This window comes from Triturus cristatus, chromosome 3_2 (assembly GCF_964204655.1).
Source record: "Triturus cristatus chromosome 3_2, aTriCri1.1, whole genome shotgun sequence".
Lineage (NCBI taxonomy): Eukaryota > Metazoa > Chordata > Amphibia > Caudata > Salamandridae > Triturus > Triturus cristatus.
The window spans coordinates 698482820-698501989 of NC_140584.1; the positions used below are offsets into that span (position 1 = coordinate 698482820).

Consider the following 19170-nt stretch of genomic DNA (forward strand, 5'->3'; position numbering starts at 1 on the left):
AACCTCCAGTCACTCTGCCAAAAGACTCCAAAGGTCCAAATCGCAGGCTGAGAGGGGTGGCCCAGCCCTGCCTTTTCCAGTCGCTAATTGCAGGCTAGAATCGCAGGGGGTTGTTGCGTTTTAGTGCCTTGGCGGCTGCACCTAGCGGCACCCACACGTCGCCATAGATGCTGAATGATGGATGAGTCAGAAACAGTCAAGCAGCAGGAACCAAGTGAAACCCAAATTCACTGTCCTCCTGTGTAAAGCTGGCCTCTGCTGAGGCCAACCTCCAGCCTGCACCGGGCGAAGGGTATCCAGCAGGGACCAGGCCTGGGTGGAGGGAAAGTTGCAGCACCACGTATAGGGAGCCTAGTGCAGGTGATGGATAGCTGTCAAAGTGAGGGCACTTCACCCCTACTGACGATCAGCACGCGATGCAGTGCACCGGATTTCTGATGAACGCGGTATGAGGCGCTGGGTGCAGGCAGCCGCAGCAGGGCAGGAGTCCTGGTCAGGATCAAGGGCAGACACCTGCTGAATGGCTGCCTTCTCATGCGAAGTGCAAGTCTGCGGCTGGGGTCTTGCCCTAGGGCAGAGGGAGTCGGTATGGTACAGTTAGCGTCTGATTCCGGCGGTGGAGAGGCCAGTTCAACTACCACAGTTACCTAAGAATTGGCAGTAATTTCCTATACATCAATGCTATTTCAGTAGAAAATCATGATCCAGTCAAGTTTATCCACGTATTTAGCTCCACTTTTCTAACTCTACTTTTCGCTGTTGTACTTACCTGGACATGTTGTTGACTTTTTCTTTTTGCGTACTTACATTAGAACAATAATTGCATGTCTGTGAACTAGTTAGGGAGGTACTGCATTATAAATGTAGAAATGTTGCCATTTAGTGGCACTCACTTACTGTGCCATCAGAAGTCCTCTTTTAAATCTCGGTTTGAGGTCAGTGTGTGCTAATAATTAATTACTCTCTCAAGATGACAATAAAACTAAAACATTTTATTAAAAGGGATGTAGGGGAATGTTGACGAAATACTTACCCTTTATATTATGTAACATAATATGCTTAAGAGTATTCTAAATCTTTACAATTTGACAAAATAATAGTCTTTTCATTCGACTTTCTTTATTAGTAAACCAGTATAAGAGTTGGCTATTCATTCATCATATCAGCTAATGGAAATGCTCTATGTCCCATCCTAAAAGTAAAGTTTCTGTGCAATGTGGAGACGTACAACATTCAAACAGTGTAACTCAATAGGTAAGGAGTAGCAAAAATGCTCTAATTTTACGGGAAAAAATAATAATTCATTTATGTTCAGCGGTCTGGCATGTAATGTTCTAAGCATCTATTTGAAAAAAAGTGGTTGCAAAGTGCGCACCGATGTTTGTGAATGGACTCTGGGGTATATTCACAAGAACGTGTGATGACTACCACAAGAGTAGCTTAACGCAACTCTCAACATCGCAGCCTATCGCTGGAAAATTACGCCGTGCCAACCAAGTATTCACAATGCGGTGGTAGCATGCGATAGTCACCAGATAACGCGTCAAATGGCCGCGCAAAAATCAACGCCATGCCGTAAAAATGCGAATTGCGAACGCAAAAAATCATGCGATGAGGCCAATCGCGGTACAAAATGTAGCGAAAACCAGCCACAGGCTTGCAAATCCCACACGTCTGGTGGGAAAATGCGCCATAAAAACCACAGAAACAACACACCAGAAACAAGCCAAAGTATGTAGCAACATGGATGCACCCTGACATAGCGCAGAGGCCAATGCGAACCCCACAACCCTCACAGACCACCAGCAATGAACAACGGGGACAGGGACTGCGAGGAGAAGAGGGAGAGCTTTATTAAAAAAAGTTTACAGATTCAAAATTATCAAATTAGTGTGCATCAATAATCAAAACATGAATGCATTAGTCAATGTGAAGTTCAAGTCAATCAGTTATAAAAGCAAGAGGACAAAATATCGTAAAGTCACCTCAAAAGTGATCAAGTAAGTAAATCTGTTCTCCCATATACAGAGTATCCTTAATCTCCTACTCTGCTCTTCTCAGTAAATATTTCAAAAGTGTTCTGACCTGCTACATACTCTGCACTAACTTAAATCACACAATTCTTACATTTGCTACACCTAAACATAGATACCATTGAGCGATTCAATCAGGCTAAAGGAAGAAAATATATACTAGAGCTACTTTGTCTCTCAGGATCCTTTACAATACGGCTTCTCTAAGCCTCCTTTAAAATGATATCAGCAACAAACGAGATACATTGGTCCAGCATGTACTCTTCAGGTGTAATGTTGCAACTAATTAGGACATTCTACAGTTATCACAAAAAGGAAAACATTTCACATGAGAACGAAAGCAAAGACACATCACTTTTCTTTATTCATACTTCGTCATCTCCTAGAAATGAAATACACTTAACATGAAACAAGATTTCAACCAATCATTAACCATTTTAAAATACAGGCTTACATTAGTTATGGTCAATCTAAACATGAATAATACAGTTAATAGCATTTGTGTGTTTACATGTTAATGCCGATAAGATGCAGAACATTTAATATGGGAAAAAAAACCATTTCATAGCTGTTGTGAGGGTGGGTCATCCCTTTGGCACCCCATCTCCCTTGCAATTCATAAGGGTTTGTTAGTGTGCATTGCAATTCACAGTCGCAATTGCAATACGGAGCTGAACTGCTATATATTAGGGGCAAAAATAAGTGGGATGTTGAGGAGGGGAAGTGTTTGAAGTATTTACTGCCACTCCTTAGCTCTGCCATGATTCAAGCAGTAAGACTGGGAACTGGCATGATATCCTGGAAGATGCTGGCTACAAAAGCATTAATAAGATTCTGGGAAAAATTGAGTGGGGAGGAGCTACAGAAAGTTTCTCAGTAGTGTAAGATTGAAATTCTGCAAAGCAAACTAACATGGGCAAAAAGTGTTAGGATTAAATTGGGTGCCATTTGTAAAGAGATTAAAGTAATGTGGTGTCCACAGAATCTACAAATAGGAATCTCCAAGAGTGAGTTGAAAGTGCTAGGCAAAGAATTGTCCCATGAATACGATTATCATTATTTAAGCAGTAAAAAATCGGTACATTTTATGTGAAAATCATGGCGGAATAAAACGAGTTTTCTGTATGTGGACATCTTACCAAATCAGATGTTAAGAACTGAAGTGTTGAGAGTAAGAATTGGGCTTCACCCCTGTAAGACAACTGATATTGTAAGAGCAAAAATTATTTATTCAGGAGGAAAATGTACCTGTGGTTTGAACACGAAATGTGATATGTTCCATATTTTGTTGGACTGCCTAAAAATTAAATAACAGCAGAGACAGTGGTTACGCCCAATATTCTTGATATTTGGGATTATGACTCGTGGACATGCCGTAGAACTATTAACTGACATGCGCTTTTTAGACATAGTATGTGCCATTGGGAGATTCATTAGGGCAGTCAGCACAATGTTGATAGAGTGTTAGTATTTATGAGGGTTTAGGTATTTTATGGGGCTATGTTTAGACATTTTATGTGAATGTATATTTTAAACGGGCAGACTCTTATAACTTATTAGATGAAAGAGATCGCTTAATATGTATCTATCCATTTTTGTTTAAAAAATGTTTTAAAATGCAACGGACATAAATTGCTGTATTGTTTAAGGGCCAGCGGTCTGTATAAACATATCTTTTGATTGATTGAATACAGTCACAACTAAAGTTAATAGAGTAATTATTTGCACTACACTGCATTTGTAATATCAGTTTCAGAGTCTCTGTGGATGCAAAGCTTTTGTGCATCAGACCCTGCACTCTTGGGTACATGAGCTGTTTCACTTAGTCAGATATTTCGCACATTCAGGAGTGACCTTAAAACTAATTGTGGGCGTAAGAGGTGTCTTCATTATGGGAAGTGCAGGGATCTGATGGCCTAACTGATTGTCTTTGCACAACAGGTCCAGCCCTTTCCACTTGAATATGTCTCTGGAAAGTGGCCTTCCACTACTTACATAAAGCACAATAGGATATCCGCATCACATAGCCATCAGCTCATATTAAAGTTTAAAGAGCAAAACAAATGCACCTAAATGTCATCCAGTGATGATTTAGGTTCTGTCTGAATCGATTTCCTGGATTCAGAGCTCTATCAATAATAAACGAGCTAAGAGAACACTGACCGAGAAGCGCTGTGCAGCACTGTACCCATCGCAGCTTGTAAGCACCACAAGATGCCTTTTAGAGCCCTGCACTGCTTCCAGGCCTTTGTTGCTGTAAATGGTTGATCAGACACCAAGGGAATAGCAAACAAGGATATCCTGAAATATTTAACAACACAATTTAATACACATACGGTTTGGGTATTTGGGCTTATTTTCAGCTTCGGAATAGGTGAACATTGCACCCTGCTGGCTACAGTTCATTCATTGTGTGGGTGTGCACCGTGAGGATTGTAGTTATGTCTTCAGATTGTTGGTTGCAAACAGGTTCACAGGCACAGTTGTCTTGCACCGAACTCATAGCACAGCAGGGAGCAGCAGTGTTTAATTTGAGCTGGTGGTTTCCTGTGCTTGGCACCGGCACTTAATTGTCAACACCAGCGCTTGTGACAGTCTGCCACAAGGTGGCATTGTCTGAGATGACCACAACAGTCAATTATTAATACAATATACATTAAAAATGACTATTACCTGCTGCCCAAGCCATTCTTATAGCTTCGGGAGGCTGGAATGGTCCGAATTGTCACACTTGCAGGAGTGTGATGGTTAGAAGCTGTGTTATTACTATCATTGGCAGCAGGGCAGAGGCAATAGGTGTTGCAAGTTGCAGTGTTGTCCTGGCGAGAGCCCTGACACTTACTTTATACAAATTAAGCACTGGCAATAAATTCCATCCTTGTAAGCTTCTGGCTGAAGCCTGGCCTTTCTACCTTTTAACTCAGCATTGGCCACATGCATTAAAGATTTTTGCAGTTAGAGAGCTTGGCTTTATTGTGGCCTGGCCTTGTGACTGGAAACAATGTTTACTCAATGCACAAAATAGCTTTTATATGTGGTTTTATAACTTCTTCTGAATGGTAATTGCAGAGTGATGCAAAAAGCCAAAATGGACTGTAGCAATGGTTTGTGATCTCAGTTGTGTTCGTAAAACATTGAAAAATTACCACCTTACACGTTGTGGTGATACCTGATTTTCAAAAGGGAAAATCTGCCTGTTTCCCCGTTCACTGATGTGTTTTCAAACAGGAGCCATTTTTTAGAAGCAGCACCTGTCTCTTTAAATGACATGAGCTGCTTTAAATAACGTTTCCTATGCAGGGATTGTGGTCTGCCGTCCCATGCACGGAACCATCCCTCTATTCACAGCCATTCATTCAGAGAGGTTTGCAAAATGTGACCTCCATAAATAATATTCATTAGCCAGGTCGTTTTGTGGCCCTTGTGAATTGGCAATTCGCAATGCGAATGTATTAGTTGCATCACAAATTAAATCCCGTCACAAACCAGTCAGTTTGCAATTTGCATATCCCATGTCATCAAACGCATGTAGTACATCAGCCCTTCAATTATACTAGCTTTTAGAGCAAGTTAGATTAACATACAAGGGGATCTTAATCATCAGAGCTCAGAATCCAACACAACAAATTTGATCAACAATTGCAATCAAACTATACTTTTCATTTTTAAATAACGTTATCTTCAGTATTCCAACCTCAAAGTGGTGCCCACCTGTGGCTTATGTCAAATGGAATGACTACCAGATACTTAAGGCACCCGTCAACTTTAAATAGGGAGGCATCTGTAGTGATGTGTGGGACAAGAGCGTTTGCAAAATAAACAATGACTGAAAAGAAATTATAAGTAAACAAGCGAAATAAGAACATACAAATGTGGGGAATAAGATAGGAGAGATGTAGAGACAACATTGTATTGGGCAGATTTGCAAACAGATGGAACAGAGTAGAACTTGGGCAGCATTATGAGAACATTTGAATTGACATGCATTGCAAGTAATGGTTTCTTTCCTTTTGCTTAGATTGGGAGGCACGGATTGATAGCCATGGTAGGATCTTCTATGTGGACCATGTCAACAGGACAACTACCTGGCAGCGGCCCACTGCACCACCAGCACCGCAGATCCTCCAGCGGTCCAACTCCATACAGCAGATGGAGCAGCTAAACCGCCGGTGAGCTACAGCAACATCTGCTCCACACTTGCCTCACACAAATACACTTGCGCGCACACATCACACACACACACACCATAGACACATTAACACAGACCTTATATACCATGCGCACCATTAATTCCTCTGTAGCCTATTCTTCTACATTCCTTTTTGTGCCTTTCAGGTGGCCATCACTGCATCTGCTTTTATTTTTTTATGTTTCAAACAATATGCAGTTGAAATATCCAAAAAATCAATTGATAAAATTGAAAAAAAAGGCAAACATGCATTTCAAATTTAGGCCTTGTTATAGTAGCTTTGTTAACTACTAAAATGTGCACTTCGAATATTTGATTATGTGTGCACGTTTAACTTAAAAACAAATGCAACACTCTAAATGCGGACATGTGTAAAGTAGTCCATGCTTAAATACGGAGTGATATTTTCAAATAAATGCAACATGACTCAAGACAAGTGTAAATATGTATGAGAACTACATTTCGTTCACGGCTAAGATAAAAATTAGTGGGAATACGTTTATGAATCTCTAGTTTCTACAGTCAATGCATTTCAGCAATACATTTGATTACTTCACTTCTCTTTGATAAAGATAAGACACACATAGTATATGGTGCTAAGTGCACGTATATATTGCACCTCTTTATTATTATTATTGTTAATATTGAAGCTTGTAGAGCACGCGGCTACCTCCAACCTGAGGAGAGTGAGCAGGACTAGGCAATTAACTCTTAGGAAGGCCGAAAAGCCATGTTTTTAAGGTTTTCCTAAACATAACTTCCGACTTGGTCTTTCTCAGATGCTCAGGCATAGAGTTCCATAATGTAGCGGTTTTCACCGAAAAGGCACGGCCACCGATCCTGGCCTTTGCAAAACGGGGGATTACCAGCAGGTTCTGGTCATTTCATCTAAGTACTCTGGTCTGGCTGTATTTCTGTAGTCCCAGCTTCAGATATTGTGGGCCAGAATCTCTAACTGCTGTATGCGCCAGGGTATGTGCCTTAAACTCTATTCTTCTTTTTACAGGCAGCCAGTGTAAACTGCGTGTAAGGGTGGGGCTAAATTGCACTGCTTCAATCCTCCCTCTGCTGGCATACCTAGCCAACACAATCAAGATACAGATCTTATCAGATGGATCAATGAAAACCAAATGGGTTTCATACATTTTTGCCTGGATTACTCCAGATGTATCATGCCATCATAGTATCTACACTGACTGTTCTGTTATTCTATTGCTTGTATTCTCTAATATCCCTTAAAGACCAAAACCAGGAATATTGCACAAAGAGCAGTCATCACAAGGGGCTTCACGTAGGATCCCACTAATCCACTTCCCATATCTCCAAACCATTTACCTACTGCAGCAAATATATTTCCAAATGCTTCCCAAGCATCTGTTGCTTCTAACTCCCTCAATCCTTCAAATCTCCCTTCAGGTCAATAATGTTTTTGATAACTTCTTCAAATCTTTACTCTTGTCAGGGATGCAAGTGCAACATTGTTGGACCTTTAACATCCAACAGACTATGCCCTCTTTCGCAAGGAGGATGTCTAAAGCAAGGCGATTCTGCAAAACCATGGATTTTACAGCAACCATTTCAGTATCTACAACTAATGAAACTCCTGCTGTACTGGGTGAAAGTTTATCCACTTTGGTGGACAACGTTCTAATCTTGATGACTTTCAAAATCACACCCACAGATGGAATCATTGCACCAAAAATATCTCTCACTATTTTTCCAGCACTAGCTCCTTGTTTGGGCCTAAGCTTTTGCTCCCACACAGAAACACCAACATTTTCCACATGATAAATCAAACTATACCTAAATAACATGTACCATTCCATCCTTTGGACAACCTAGAATAAGCATATGCTCCACAAACATAATGATCTCCAGGAATAACAGGATGTTTTCCTGCTAATAATGACTCCCAATGTCCTTTAGCTTCAAAGGTGTGTTCACATTCACTCTTTCCCATAAGGTTTGTGTCAACTGCAGACTTTTCTCTAAATATCCATAATTTCCCTTTGTGTTTCCAACCCAAAGTCAACGCTCAATTTATTTTCTAGTCCACTTATGTCCAATATTAACTTTCTTCGACTTAAAATTCATCCCTCTCCTTCTGCCCTCAACTAAATTTATAAAGTCCTTCTCTTCATCTGTTAAGATACAAGTCAAATTGTCTTGATGAGCATAAACAGTGTGCAGTGTCAAGTTGGGTTTGAAGAATACTTTAATTCTCTCTCTATTTTTACTCACAGGGTGACAAGTCAAATGCTTAAGTATGGGGACATCTGAAAAATCAAATCATAATTTGAAAAATAATACTGAAAATGACCATGCCCATACAAAAAACTCATTAATAAACTTCAAGTAAAACCATAAGTCAAAGAAATATGATGATACGTGATACCCTCTTCATCTGATGCAGGTAACTGCGTGTAATTGCCTGAAAACATAGCAATCCCTTGCATCAATAGAGTCAATGTACTCATAAAGCAACTTTAATAAACATTTGAAGAAAGATCTCCTCTAGATAAATCTACATGTTACTCCCTCTCATCCAGTGAATTCAAACTGCTATCAGTAGACCTCGGGGTGCTAGGGGTACCCCTAGATCTAATCTCAGTTTAACTCGGGACATGGATGAGTATAACCCTATAAGCAACATAACCAGTTCTAAAGTTACCGCTATTAACACCTGCTAATATGTATACCAACGTTTACTATGGTTATCGGTTTCCATAACTTTTCTAGAATCACACAGTTGGGTGGAAAATAGCCACAGCAGAGTCTTTTCTGTCGATTTCCACCTGTGCAAATGGCAAAGCAAAGTTCAATTGATGTGCAACGAAACTATGTGCAAAGTTTTCATGAGTCTTTCTTAGCCCTACTCTGTGTTCTCCTAAATGGGACCCTTACGCTCCTTCAGCAGCCTTGGGCCTCAGTACTCTTGTCCTCATGCAATAATATGGAAAAGAAAGTCTGACACTAATTGATGACACTGAACCTCTCAGCCTCACATGGAATTTGAAATAAAATCACAGCTGGATTTGGTACCATGGAAAAACATGGAACAACAATGCTATTAATCTTTCTCAGGTCTTGTACTATGTGTTATTTGCCGCTAGGCTTCTGCAAGCCCATAATGGGTGAGTTACATGGACTTCCCATTATTTCCTTCAAATTGCCTTTTTGAATCATTGAATCAATCACAGGAGTGATCCCAGAAATTCTTTCATGGGTCAAATTATATTGTCGGGTTCTTGGGTACTTATCATTTGGCTTTACATTAATGTGGACAGGTTCAATTCCCTTGATGAGACCTATGTCCTTTCCAGAAAAGTCCCAGACCTCTAGCTTCACAGTGTCTTTCAAAACTGGAGCCAATCGTCATTTGTCATGAAGGGGAATAACCAAATGTTTGGATCAAGGCTTGTCAATTTAAAGGCAACCGCCTCATCATGAGTCTGAAACTCCACATCCCTTGGTGTGCAATTTAATTTGCACAACAGGTCGCGTCCTAATAGACTTACAGGACTCTAATCAATCACGGCAAATCGGTAATTCCCCTCAAAATACCCTATTTTAACATGCACTTCTTTTGTTACTGGGCGTGTCATTTTCTGGTTTGATCTCCTACAACTTGGATTCTTTTTCCCTACAGGGATAGGTTTGGAACTTAGACTGGTCTAACAGTAGAGTGGGTAGCACCAGTATCAATCAGGAATTATGCGGGGTGGCCATTCACCTCACCTTTTATGAATGGCCCACTCTGGTCTATCTCTAAGACTGCACCAAGCACTCAGTGCTCATTCCCCCCTCAGACACCGTCATTGTGGCAAGTCAGAACAGTAATCCCCAAACGCTTCAGACATAGGAAATTGTTGAAACGCACCCTGATTCTGTAAAGAACTTTGGTTCAAATTTGGGACTGGATTTGAATTAAATCAGGCACCATTCACATTCTGCTGTGGCATCATAGATTGTGAAACCTGTATCACTGGAATTTGTGGCACATTAAAGGTTTTCATTCTTGGTTTCTGGAAATTCTGTGACTGTGCAGGGTTATCATTCTGGTAGTGGGTAAATCCTGATTTCTCAACCTGATTGATTCCCATTTGACATGTTATTGGGATTAAGATGACATTCCAGCTTCCAAAGCCCCAACTTACTGCTATAATGACAAGGATTCGTTCTTTACAAAGTGGCCACAACAATCCCAGTAATCGGGTCATTTGGATCACCATGACCTCTACCCTGTTTAGGGAACCCATTTTTACATTGCACTATAGGAGCTCCCTACTTATACTCTACTTGCATAGAACCAACACTTCCCACAAACGGTTGACCTGGGTTTCCCCTCTGTGTGGCTCTTAACTGTGCCGCCATCAATTTCTCTTTCAGTCCCTTCTACTTCCTCTCTATTTCATCGCTATAGCATTTCACATACCTCAAAATTTCATCAACTGATTTATTCTGCCAACAAATCAAATGCTGTTGAATCATAGAACCAACCTCATGTCTCAATCCTGTCACAAACAGAGACACCAAATTTCCCATATCTTTCGGCTCAAGAGTTTCCATTCCACTGTACTATTTAAACACCTGCACAAATCTCTCATAATAAGTATGCACTGACTCCTTGGGCTCTTGAGTCGTGTTGTCAAACTTGACCCAATTATATCTTTAGTTGGTATTTTTGCTTTCAAAAAGGTGATCATCTGTTGATACTTTTCGTCACGAAAGACGACTTAGCATTTGTTACTGCATTTCTTGAAGGCTGTTTCTCCAGCCACTCTATAGCCACTTTACAGTCTGCCCACAAATCACTCTGTACCACAATATTGACAAAAGCCATCAAATCCATCAACAGAACCTTAGAATTCGTCACAAATCGCTCAACCGGTTATACTATTCCAATGGTTTCTCTCTGAACTTGGGAAAATCATTTTTGAATGACACTAGATCACCTCTACTTCAAGGTACACGGACATGTTATGTTATGTTATTTAAATTTGTAGGGTGGACAGCTATCCCAAGGGATTTCCCGGCGCCAGCCTGGTAGGAGGGAACAGAAACGTTACAGATTAAACAGCCATGTTTTCAAACATTTGCAAAATCTCTTATAGACGGTTTCCTTTCTAAGTGAAATGGGAAGAGAGTTTCTTAAGGATGGTCCTAAACAAGATTCTTCCCACACAGAACTTATGTGATCATTTAGCAACCTTCTTCGAAGATAAGATAAGCAAAATCATTGAAGGGATGAAAGTAGATGACTTGGTCATCTCCGGTGGAGTGGATAGTAGGTCATCACCAAATAAGCAAGAGGGTTGGGTTGGTGGGACTAAGCCATCAGATCAGGTGGCCCTTTTAGATCATTTGGAGTTACCTTCAGAGGAGGATTTCAATAGAGCAGCCCTAGGTGTCTCCTCAGGCTCCCCTATGGACCCTCTCCCTCATAAAATTTGGAAAGAGCTAGGATCCGAACTCTTCCCAATACTCCGACAGCTGTGCAGTCAATCTTTGAGTAGCGGGCTGGTACCACCATGCTGGAAACAAGCAATAATAACACCACTTTTGAAAAAACTCACGCTTGACCCAGCCTGCCCTAAGAGCTATATGCCCATCTCCCTTCTACCTTATCCAGTGAAGATCACAGAGCGCCTGGTGAGTAGGGCACTCTCCCAGTTTTTGGAGGTTAATAACAAGCTGGAGGATGTGCAATTTTGTTTCCTCCCAGGAAACGGGACGGAGACTGCTTTGGTAACCGTTCTGGATGATCTTCGAATGCGTGCATACAGGGGAAAATTAGATATATTGATTTTGTTGGACCTGTCTACCGCATTCGATACGGTTAACCACACAGTCCTTTTAGCAAGGCTGGAGGGAGCAGGGGTGGTGGTCGTTACTCTGAAATGGTTTCATTCTTATTTTGACAAAAGACAACAGGCAGTGGCTCTCCCCCTTATCAATCAGATTTTGTTGATATTAGGCATGGTGTCCCTCAGGGGTCTGCGATCCGCCCGATATTATTTAATTCTTACATGAGCCCTTTGATCGCTGTCATTAAGTCATATCATGTCAGCCTTGTGAATTATGCTGATGACATACAGCTTTTTCGGTCGCTGGAGGGGGATCAAGCTGTCTCATTAGTACATTTTCACGCCTGTATGCAAGATACGGTACACTGGCTGAGAAATAACTCCTTGCAATTCAACAGCGACAAAATGGAGATCTTATGCTGTGCTGCAGGCAAAGTTCCATTCTCACTTCCAACGGGCTTTTGGCCTATCCCCACGGTACACCTTTGCTACCCGCCGAGACAGTACGCAACCTAGGAATTAGCTTCAATGACAAGCTGAACCTAGAAACTCAAGTTAACAAGATTGTGGGGAGCAGTTTCTCTCTTATTAGAGTACTTCCGAAAATTCTTCCAATGCTACCAACCCAGGCCCGAGCACAAGTAGTAAGGAGTGTTATTTTGAGTCGTTTGGATTATTGCAACGCTTTGCTGCTGGAGTCTCCAAGGTACTTGATCGGATGACTACAGAGAATCCAGACTGGCGGAAAAGCTTGCTTTAATGAGACCACGACGGTCATCAGCATCTCAGGCTCTGGTGGAGCTGCATTGGCTTCCTGTATTACAGAGGATACCATTTAAATCACTCTTTATTGTTTTTAAGGCGCTGCATGGGCTTGGGCCTAAACCACTGCAGAGCAAATTTGGCTGGTATGTCCCCACCGTAGTCTTCGCTCTTCCTCGGCCAACCTGGTAAAAGTACCCAGGATTAAAAGAACAAAATTGGGGGGAAGAGCTTGCAGCATTGCAGCAGCGAGACTTTGGAATGGTCTTCCTACTCATCTGAGAGAGATGCAGGACTTGTTGCTGTTTCGAAAGCAAATAAAGACCTGCCTCTTTCCCAGAGCATAAGCATTTTGAACATAGCCTGGCTCTCCTTCAGCACTTATGGTGGTAGTGCACATGTATCTCAGCGCCAGGATGCCCGTAGTGTTACAGTGCGCTACAGTGCGCTTTATAAGTATGGATAACAATAACAACAATAACAATAACAACAAGTAAGAAAAGGACCGACCACGCATTCGCATAAGTTTGATTCTGTGGACAGTGAACTTAGCCTGTACGGCAGAGCGCAGGGGACGTGAAGGTGTGTAGGATTGGGCTAAAGATTGCAGATATTGTGGAGCCAGACCAGTTTTGATCTTGAACGTATAGTTCAAGGTTTTGAATCTAATACGATTCTCAACCCTAAGCCAATGAAGATCTCGAAGGGTGCCAGTAACTGGTGCCGACTTAGGAACATGGCAGAGCAGCCTGGTCAGCCGCATTTTGCACCAACTGCAGTGTCTGTATTACCGCTTTGTTAGAACCCAAATAGAGAACATTGCTGTTGTCCAGCCTAGATGTAACAAGGGCCTGGACTACTGTTCTCTGAGTGGATGGGGGTAGCATCCAAAGAATTTTCTTTAACCGTTTAAGAATGGTGAAACAAGTTAATGCCACCTTTGTAACTTGTTGTTTCATCGTCAGTTGCTCCTTGATTATAACGCCTAGGTTGCGAACCTGGCGAGCAGGCAGGGGTAAGGCACCCATTTCAGGGGGTCAATGCTGGGGGCCCCAGAGATCTTGTTGCTACCCGAGAATCATACCTTCTGTTTTTTCTCCGTTATGTTTGAGTAGATTATCTTGCATCCAAGACGCAATTTTCCTCAAACCAGACTGGAGAGCCGATGATTTCGATTCTCTAGATGTAGCGAGGGAGAAGATTATATGGGTATCATCGGCATAGGAAAAAAGGGACAGCCCATTCTCTTTGGCAACATCTGCCAAGGGGCGAACATAAACATTCAACAGCAAAGGGCTCAGCACAGAGCCCTGTGGCACTCCGTAAGGGGACAGGTGGGGTTTAGAGCTGGCTGTGGAAGAGAAAACCTGAAACGTATGGTTGATGAGAAAGGAATGGAGCCTTTGAAGAGCTAAACCCTCAAGCCCTAAGGATTGTAGAGCTCTCAACAAAATAGTATGAGACACCGTATCAAATGCGGGGCTCAAGTCCAGTAAAATAAGAGCCACCATCTCACAAAGAACCAGCCGGTTACGCAGCTTTTCGGTGACTCCTAGCTGGGTAGATTCAGTGGAGAACCCAGTTCTGAAACCCGATTGAGAAATATGAAGGAAGTTCTGGGTCTCAACAAAAGAGGACAACTAGGAGTTCACATGTTTTTCAAGGATTTTGGAAAAGGCTGGGAGCAGAGAAATAGAGCGAAAATTGGATGGCTCTGTAGGGTCCGCATTGGCCTTTTTGAAAAGAGGGAGCACCATGGCATGTTTCCATTTTGGGGGTCCATGCCCTCCTGTAAGGAGGCATTAAGGAGATCGATAATTGGCACACGTATGGGAGGCTCAAGCTGTTTTAACACTGAGATAGGGAGTAAATCGCACAAGGAGCCAGATTTAATATTTGCCAGAAGCTGGTTGAAGGAGTTCACTTCCCAAAAGGGACCACACTTCCAGTTTGTTGATGGATTTAATATTACTATTTGACTCCAGCAACAAAGCACTAGTTGCCTTGGGGGTGGTGACCGCAGGGTGTGAAGTATCTGACAGATTAACACTGGATAGTGCAGAATATATTTTCTCGACTTTGCTCACAAGGTAGTGGGCCAGATCATCACATTGCATTTCATTTAGGACTAGAGGGGTAGTCTGACTTTCCGATCCGGATAGTTCTTTAACCACCCTAAATAGGGTCTTAGAGCATTTCTGAGATTGAGATATTTTGAGAGAAACATACTTAGCACGAGCTGTACTGCAGAGAGTATGATAGTCCCTCAATGTCTTTTTATAGGCCAATTTTGCATCAGGCATATAGTGTTTCCTCCATTGTCTTTCTAGAGTTTTACATCTCGCTTTTTCAATCTCGAGTCTCTCAGTAAACCATGGGGCTGGTTGCCGATGATTACAGAGCCCGTTTCTTGGAAAATGGAAGGCAGGTATCCACAGATTGTAGAATCCAACTTTGGATAGCCCCAAGATCCGTAATTGACATCTGTTTGATAGCAGGTGTGCTGTTGGCTAAGGACTTATTTAACGCTTCGACATCTAGCTTTGCCCAATTTCTGACTTTGGACTTAAGTCCTGTCAAGGCTGCCGGGGAGGGGGGGAAGAAGCGACTCTTATCAATTAGGTGACAGCAAAATGATCCGACCAGCACAATGGGAGAGCTAGAGGGCAGCAGATATCGGGCAAGTTTGAAAAAATAGGGCCTAGCAAGTGACCTGCTGCATGAGTCGAACCTGAATTGCGGAGTTGGATATTCATTGCTTCCAGGTCGGTAATGAATGCAGCACTTTCAGTACATGTAGGGTCATCTAGATGGAGATTTAGGTCACCAAGAATAGTAAAACTGGCGGCATTCAGAACATAAGGGGTTATTATGTCAGGAAAGGACGATGCCCATGGTTCGGCTGGGCCAGGGGGACGATACACTAATTTACGCGAAAGAGTGAACTTGGGTGTAAGTGTGATTTTAAATAATGAAGCTTCGCAATCAGTGATAGGAAGATCCTCACATATACATTCAAACAGACTTTTATAAATGATGGCAATACCCCCACCGGTCTTTAGTTGCCTTTCCTTTCTGACAATGGAATAATTCTTTGGGAGTGCAGCAGCTACATAAGGGCCTGAGCTGTCATGTAGCCAGGTCTCAGTAAGAAAGACCGCATCCGGCTGATTATTAAGCAGAAGGTCAAAAATATCCGCTTTATGTTTCGGGAGTGAACCGCAATTAATACTATAGAAAGTATTATACGCGTGTATTTTTTAGTGTAGTATTTCCCTGTAGGTCTGTGTCGAAGGGAGTACTATTAAATAGTGGTCTGAGGCAAGACGGCACAAAAAGACTAGAGCGCTAATGAGTGAGAGACGCGAGGCACAACAAGATGGCCTCCTGTGGTGAGAAAGCCCAGTGAAAAGTGCAAGTGCTGAAGGAAGGATAATGAAGAGGGCATACCTTCAACCAGGCACTTCTCTTTACAGAAATGCTGTAGTGCCCTTGTCCGCCACTGTGGATGGAGGTGGCTGTCCTCTAGGTTTCTTTTGTTCCTTCTTTTTTGCCCATCTGCCTTCCCATTTATCTAGTTCACTCAATTATCAGATGCTACCAATCCGTTTCTTAATCCGTAATCTCATTCCTGATGTTCTAATGCTAGTTATGTCATCCCCATCAGTGCTCACACGTGGCCTCTTGTACTTTTGAGCCAATTTTGATAACCTTTCATGAGCCTGTCCTGCACGTTTGGTAACATCTTCACACATGTACACAAGTTCACTCTCTTGTTATCTATCTAATCGGTACAAATCAACGTTTCCAATTTCCAATCATTTAATCGAGTTCTAGTTTTAGTTTTGCCACATCCACTGCATTTTCGTTCACTGGGGACTGTAGTACCTCTTTGCTTGGTCCTGAACTTGCACCTTCTCTTGCGGCTTTAACTAAACCGTGTCATAATTCGGTGATCTTCCAGTACACCCTCCTGTAGGGGTGAATCCTGGCTAGTTCATAGTGGGATCTGCACTTGCAGCACAAGGGGTATTCCCTTTAGTCGGGACTAAAAGAGCTTGAGGTAATCCTCCCATTCTCTGGATCATAGGTGTGCTACCTGTGGCACCCATCCCAGCAGGAACTGCAAAATTATGTGTTGTGTTCCCTGTTGAAAAAGGCTTATACAGAGGAACTGCAGGACCAATAGTAACTGGGACAGTAAGTGCGTCTGATACATTTAAAATGATAGGGTTAATTGGAGGATTAATCCCTGTGCTCTCTCCCGTCTGATTAGGACTTGTGTTGAATGGTGGGATGGCTACCCCTGGGGTTTCACTGGCACCTGTGCCACTCATTCCCCCCTAATTGGGTCTCATTGTAACGAAGTGGATGCTCTGACAACAACATGATCAAAAGATTGTCACTAGAATCACTATTACAGGCTTCGTCCTCACTCTCCATATCATTTCCTCCTTTTTCTTCTTTTTCTTCTCTTCCTTTCCTTTCTCTGTTTTTTTGCTTATCAATACAGGGTACAGTCTAGCTCCCTCTATCATATCAGTTCTCCACTTCTTTTGTTCTGCATCCCACCTAGCATCAGCCTTTCTGGCTCTTCCCTGATACCTTTCCATCTACCTAACATGAGATACTCACTCCCAAACATTAAGTGCTTCATACTGTGCACGTCTACGAGGCGGCTTCATTTCATATAGTATCCTTCTCAGCTTGTCAGTGATTCTCAAATTAAATGTGCCATAGCGTGGAAACATCAATGTACCTATTTTTCTCCATGACCTTATGCCATTGATTAAGCCAAGTACGTGTGAAGGCCCACGTTTATAGTCATATAATGATCTGACATATTTTCAGGGGTGGTGCCTCTTCTCCCTCTTGAATAGGTATTCTCACATCTCCCCTAAACATATCTCGTACAGCCTTAAGAATTTCATTTTCAACAATTACAGTAAATCTTTCTATCTCAAACCAGGAAATCATTTCTCGTTCTCGTTTGACATCAACAACCAATACCAGCGCAACACTCTGTGACATAAACAACCAATTCCAGTGCGGGTCAGCACCAACTGATCAATCCCAGTGTGACACTCTGTGACGTCAACCTCACTCCTTGCAGCAGTTTACCCTTCTTTACAATTTTTCTCAAACGCACTCTTCTCAGCACTAAGTAAGCAAAACAAAACGCAAAGTGACTTCAGCAAAACGCAAAGCAAATTCAAACAAATAACTTTGTCAGCTCCAATAAAGAAATCAATAGTATTCAATTACACAATACAAATGGTTTGGAGTGACACTTTCCGACCTACTCAGATACGAATATAGCACTTTACTACGTGATGTATTACATCGTGTGCTATTACAACGCGGTCGTTACAACGACCGCATTGTTAGTACCTGATGCATTTACATCGCAAGTCTTTAAAACGGGTTCCACTAGGGTGCGCACTGGACTTAGGAATAGTATTATTTACTATTCCTACACCAGTTTGCGCAACAGTAGGGAAGGTGTTGGAATTCATTTCCAATACCTCAGCGCCCCCTAGTGGAAGTTGTTGTAAAGAATTGCAATGTAAATGCATCTCGTACTAACAACGTGGTCGTTGTAACGACCGCATTGTAAAAGTATTGTGGTGTAATGACCACATTGTAAAGGTTATTTCCCCTCAGATACACACTCAAGTGAAACCTTGACCAGCGAAAATGTCCCAGATTGATAGAGCTTCTCCTTGTGCAGGAGGATCCACTATATCAACCACACCTTACTCTCATACACAGATGTATGTCCCTATCTCAATTGTGCCGTTGACGACGTCTCACGACGAGTACCACAAAACTTAGCAGACAATTACAATATAGTGTCTTCTACACTTTTTAATATCATGCCGGGATCTTAGGCTATGTCGATCCCTATAAGAACTTCAACTTCTTCACACCTAGCTCTACACTCACATGACAACTCAAAACATTACAGCAGCAGGCCACACAATCTCCACATAACTCCACAAGCTAAACATAAGGAATTGCAATGCTCAACCCTATTAATATTCACTCCTCCCTGGTCACAAGTGTCACCCGAACTGCTGGAACTCCACCAATCCTCCAATGCAAAACGTGGGCTTTAGGGACTCAGACCGGGTTTTGTCCAATTCAGAATGGGATACCGTCAATCTCTTTACCTCAGTAACCAACCATCCTCTGTTACCATCTTGATGGTGCGTTGGCTCGCGGTTACAGTTATCATTCGACGCTCCTTTGTGGTTGACTGAGAGATAAAGGAATTACCATTCAATAAAACAGTTCAAAGTTTGTGTAGCACATTTGACCACACAATAAGGGCCAGGAATCTGTGGATAAATTAGGTGGTTTTATTACAGTTTAGCAA

The 19170-nt window shown here is 42.1% G+C and overlaps 1 protein-coding gene across 5 annotated transcripts in view; it reads left to right on the forward strand.

The window, feature by feature from the left end:
* The window catches only part of HECW2 (HECT, C2 and WW domain containing E3 ubiquitin protein ligase 2), a 1572445-nt gene that overhangs the window by 1280218 nt on the left and 273057 nt on the right, over positions 1 to 19170 (forward strand). For all 5 annotated transcript variants that reach the window (XM_085648759.1, XM_085648760.1, XM_085648761.1 and 2 more), the window contains one exon: positions 6052 to 6202. In XM_085648759.1, coding sequence (XP_085504885.1) covers positions 6052 to 6202 — 151 coding nt within the window. The remainder of the gene's footprint in view (positions 1 to 6051; positions 6203 to 19170) is intronic.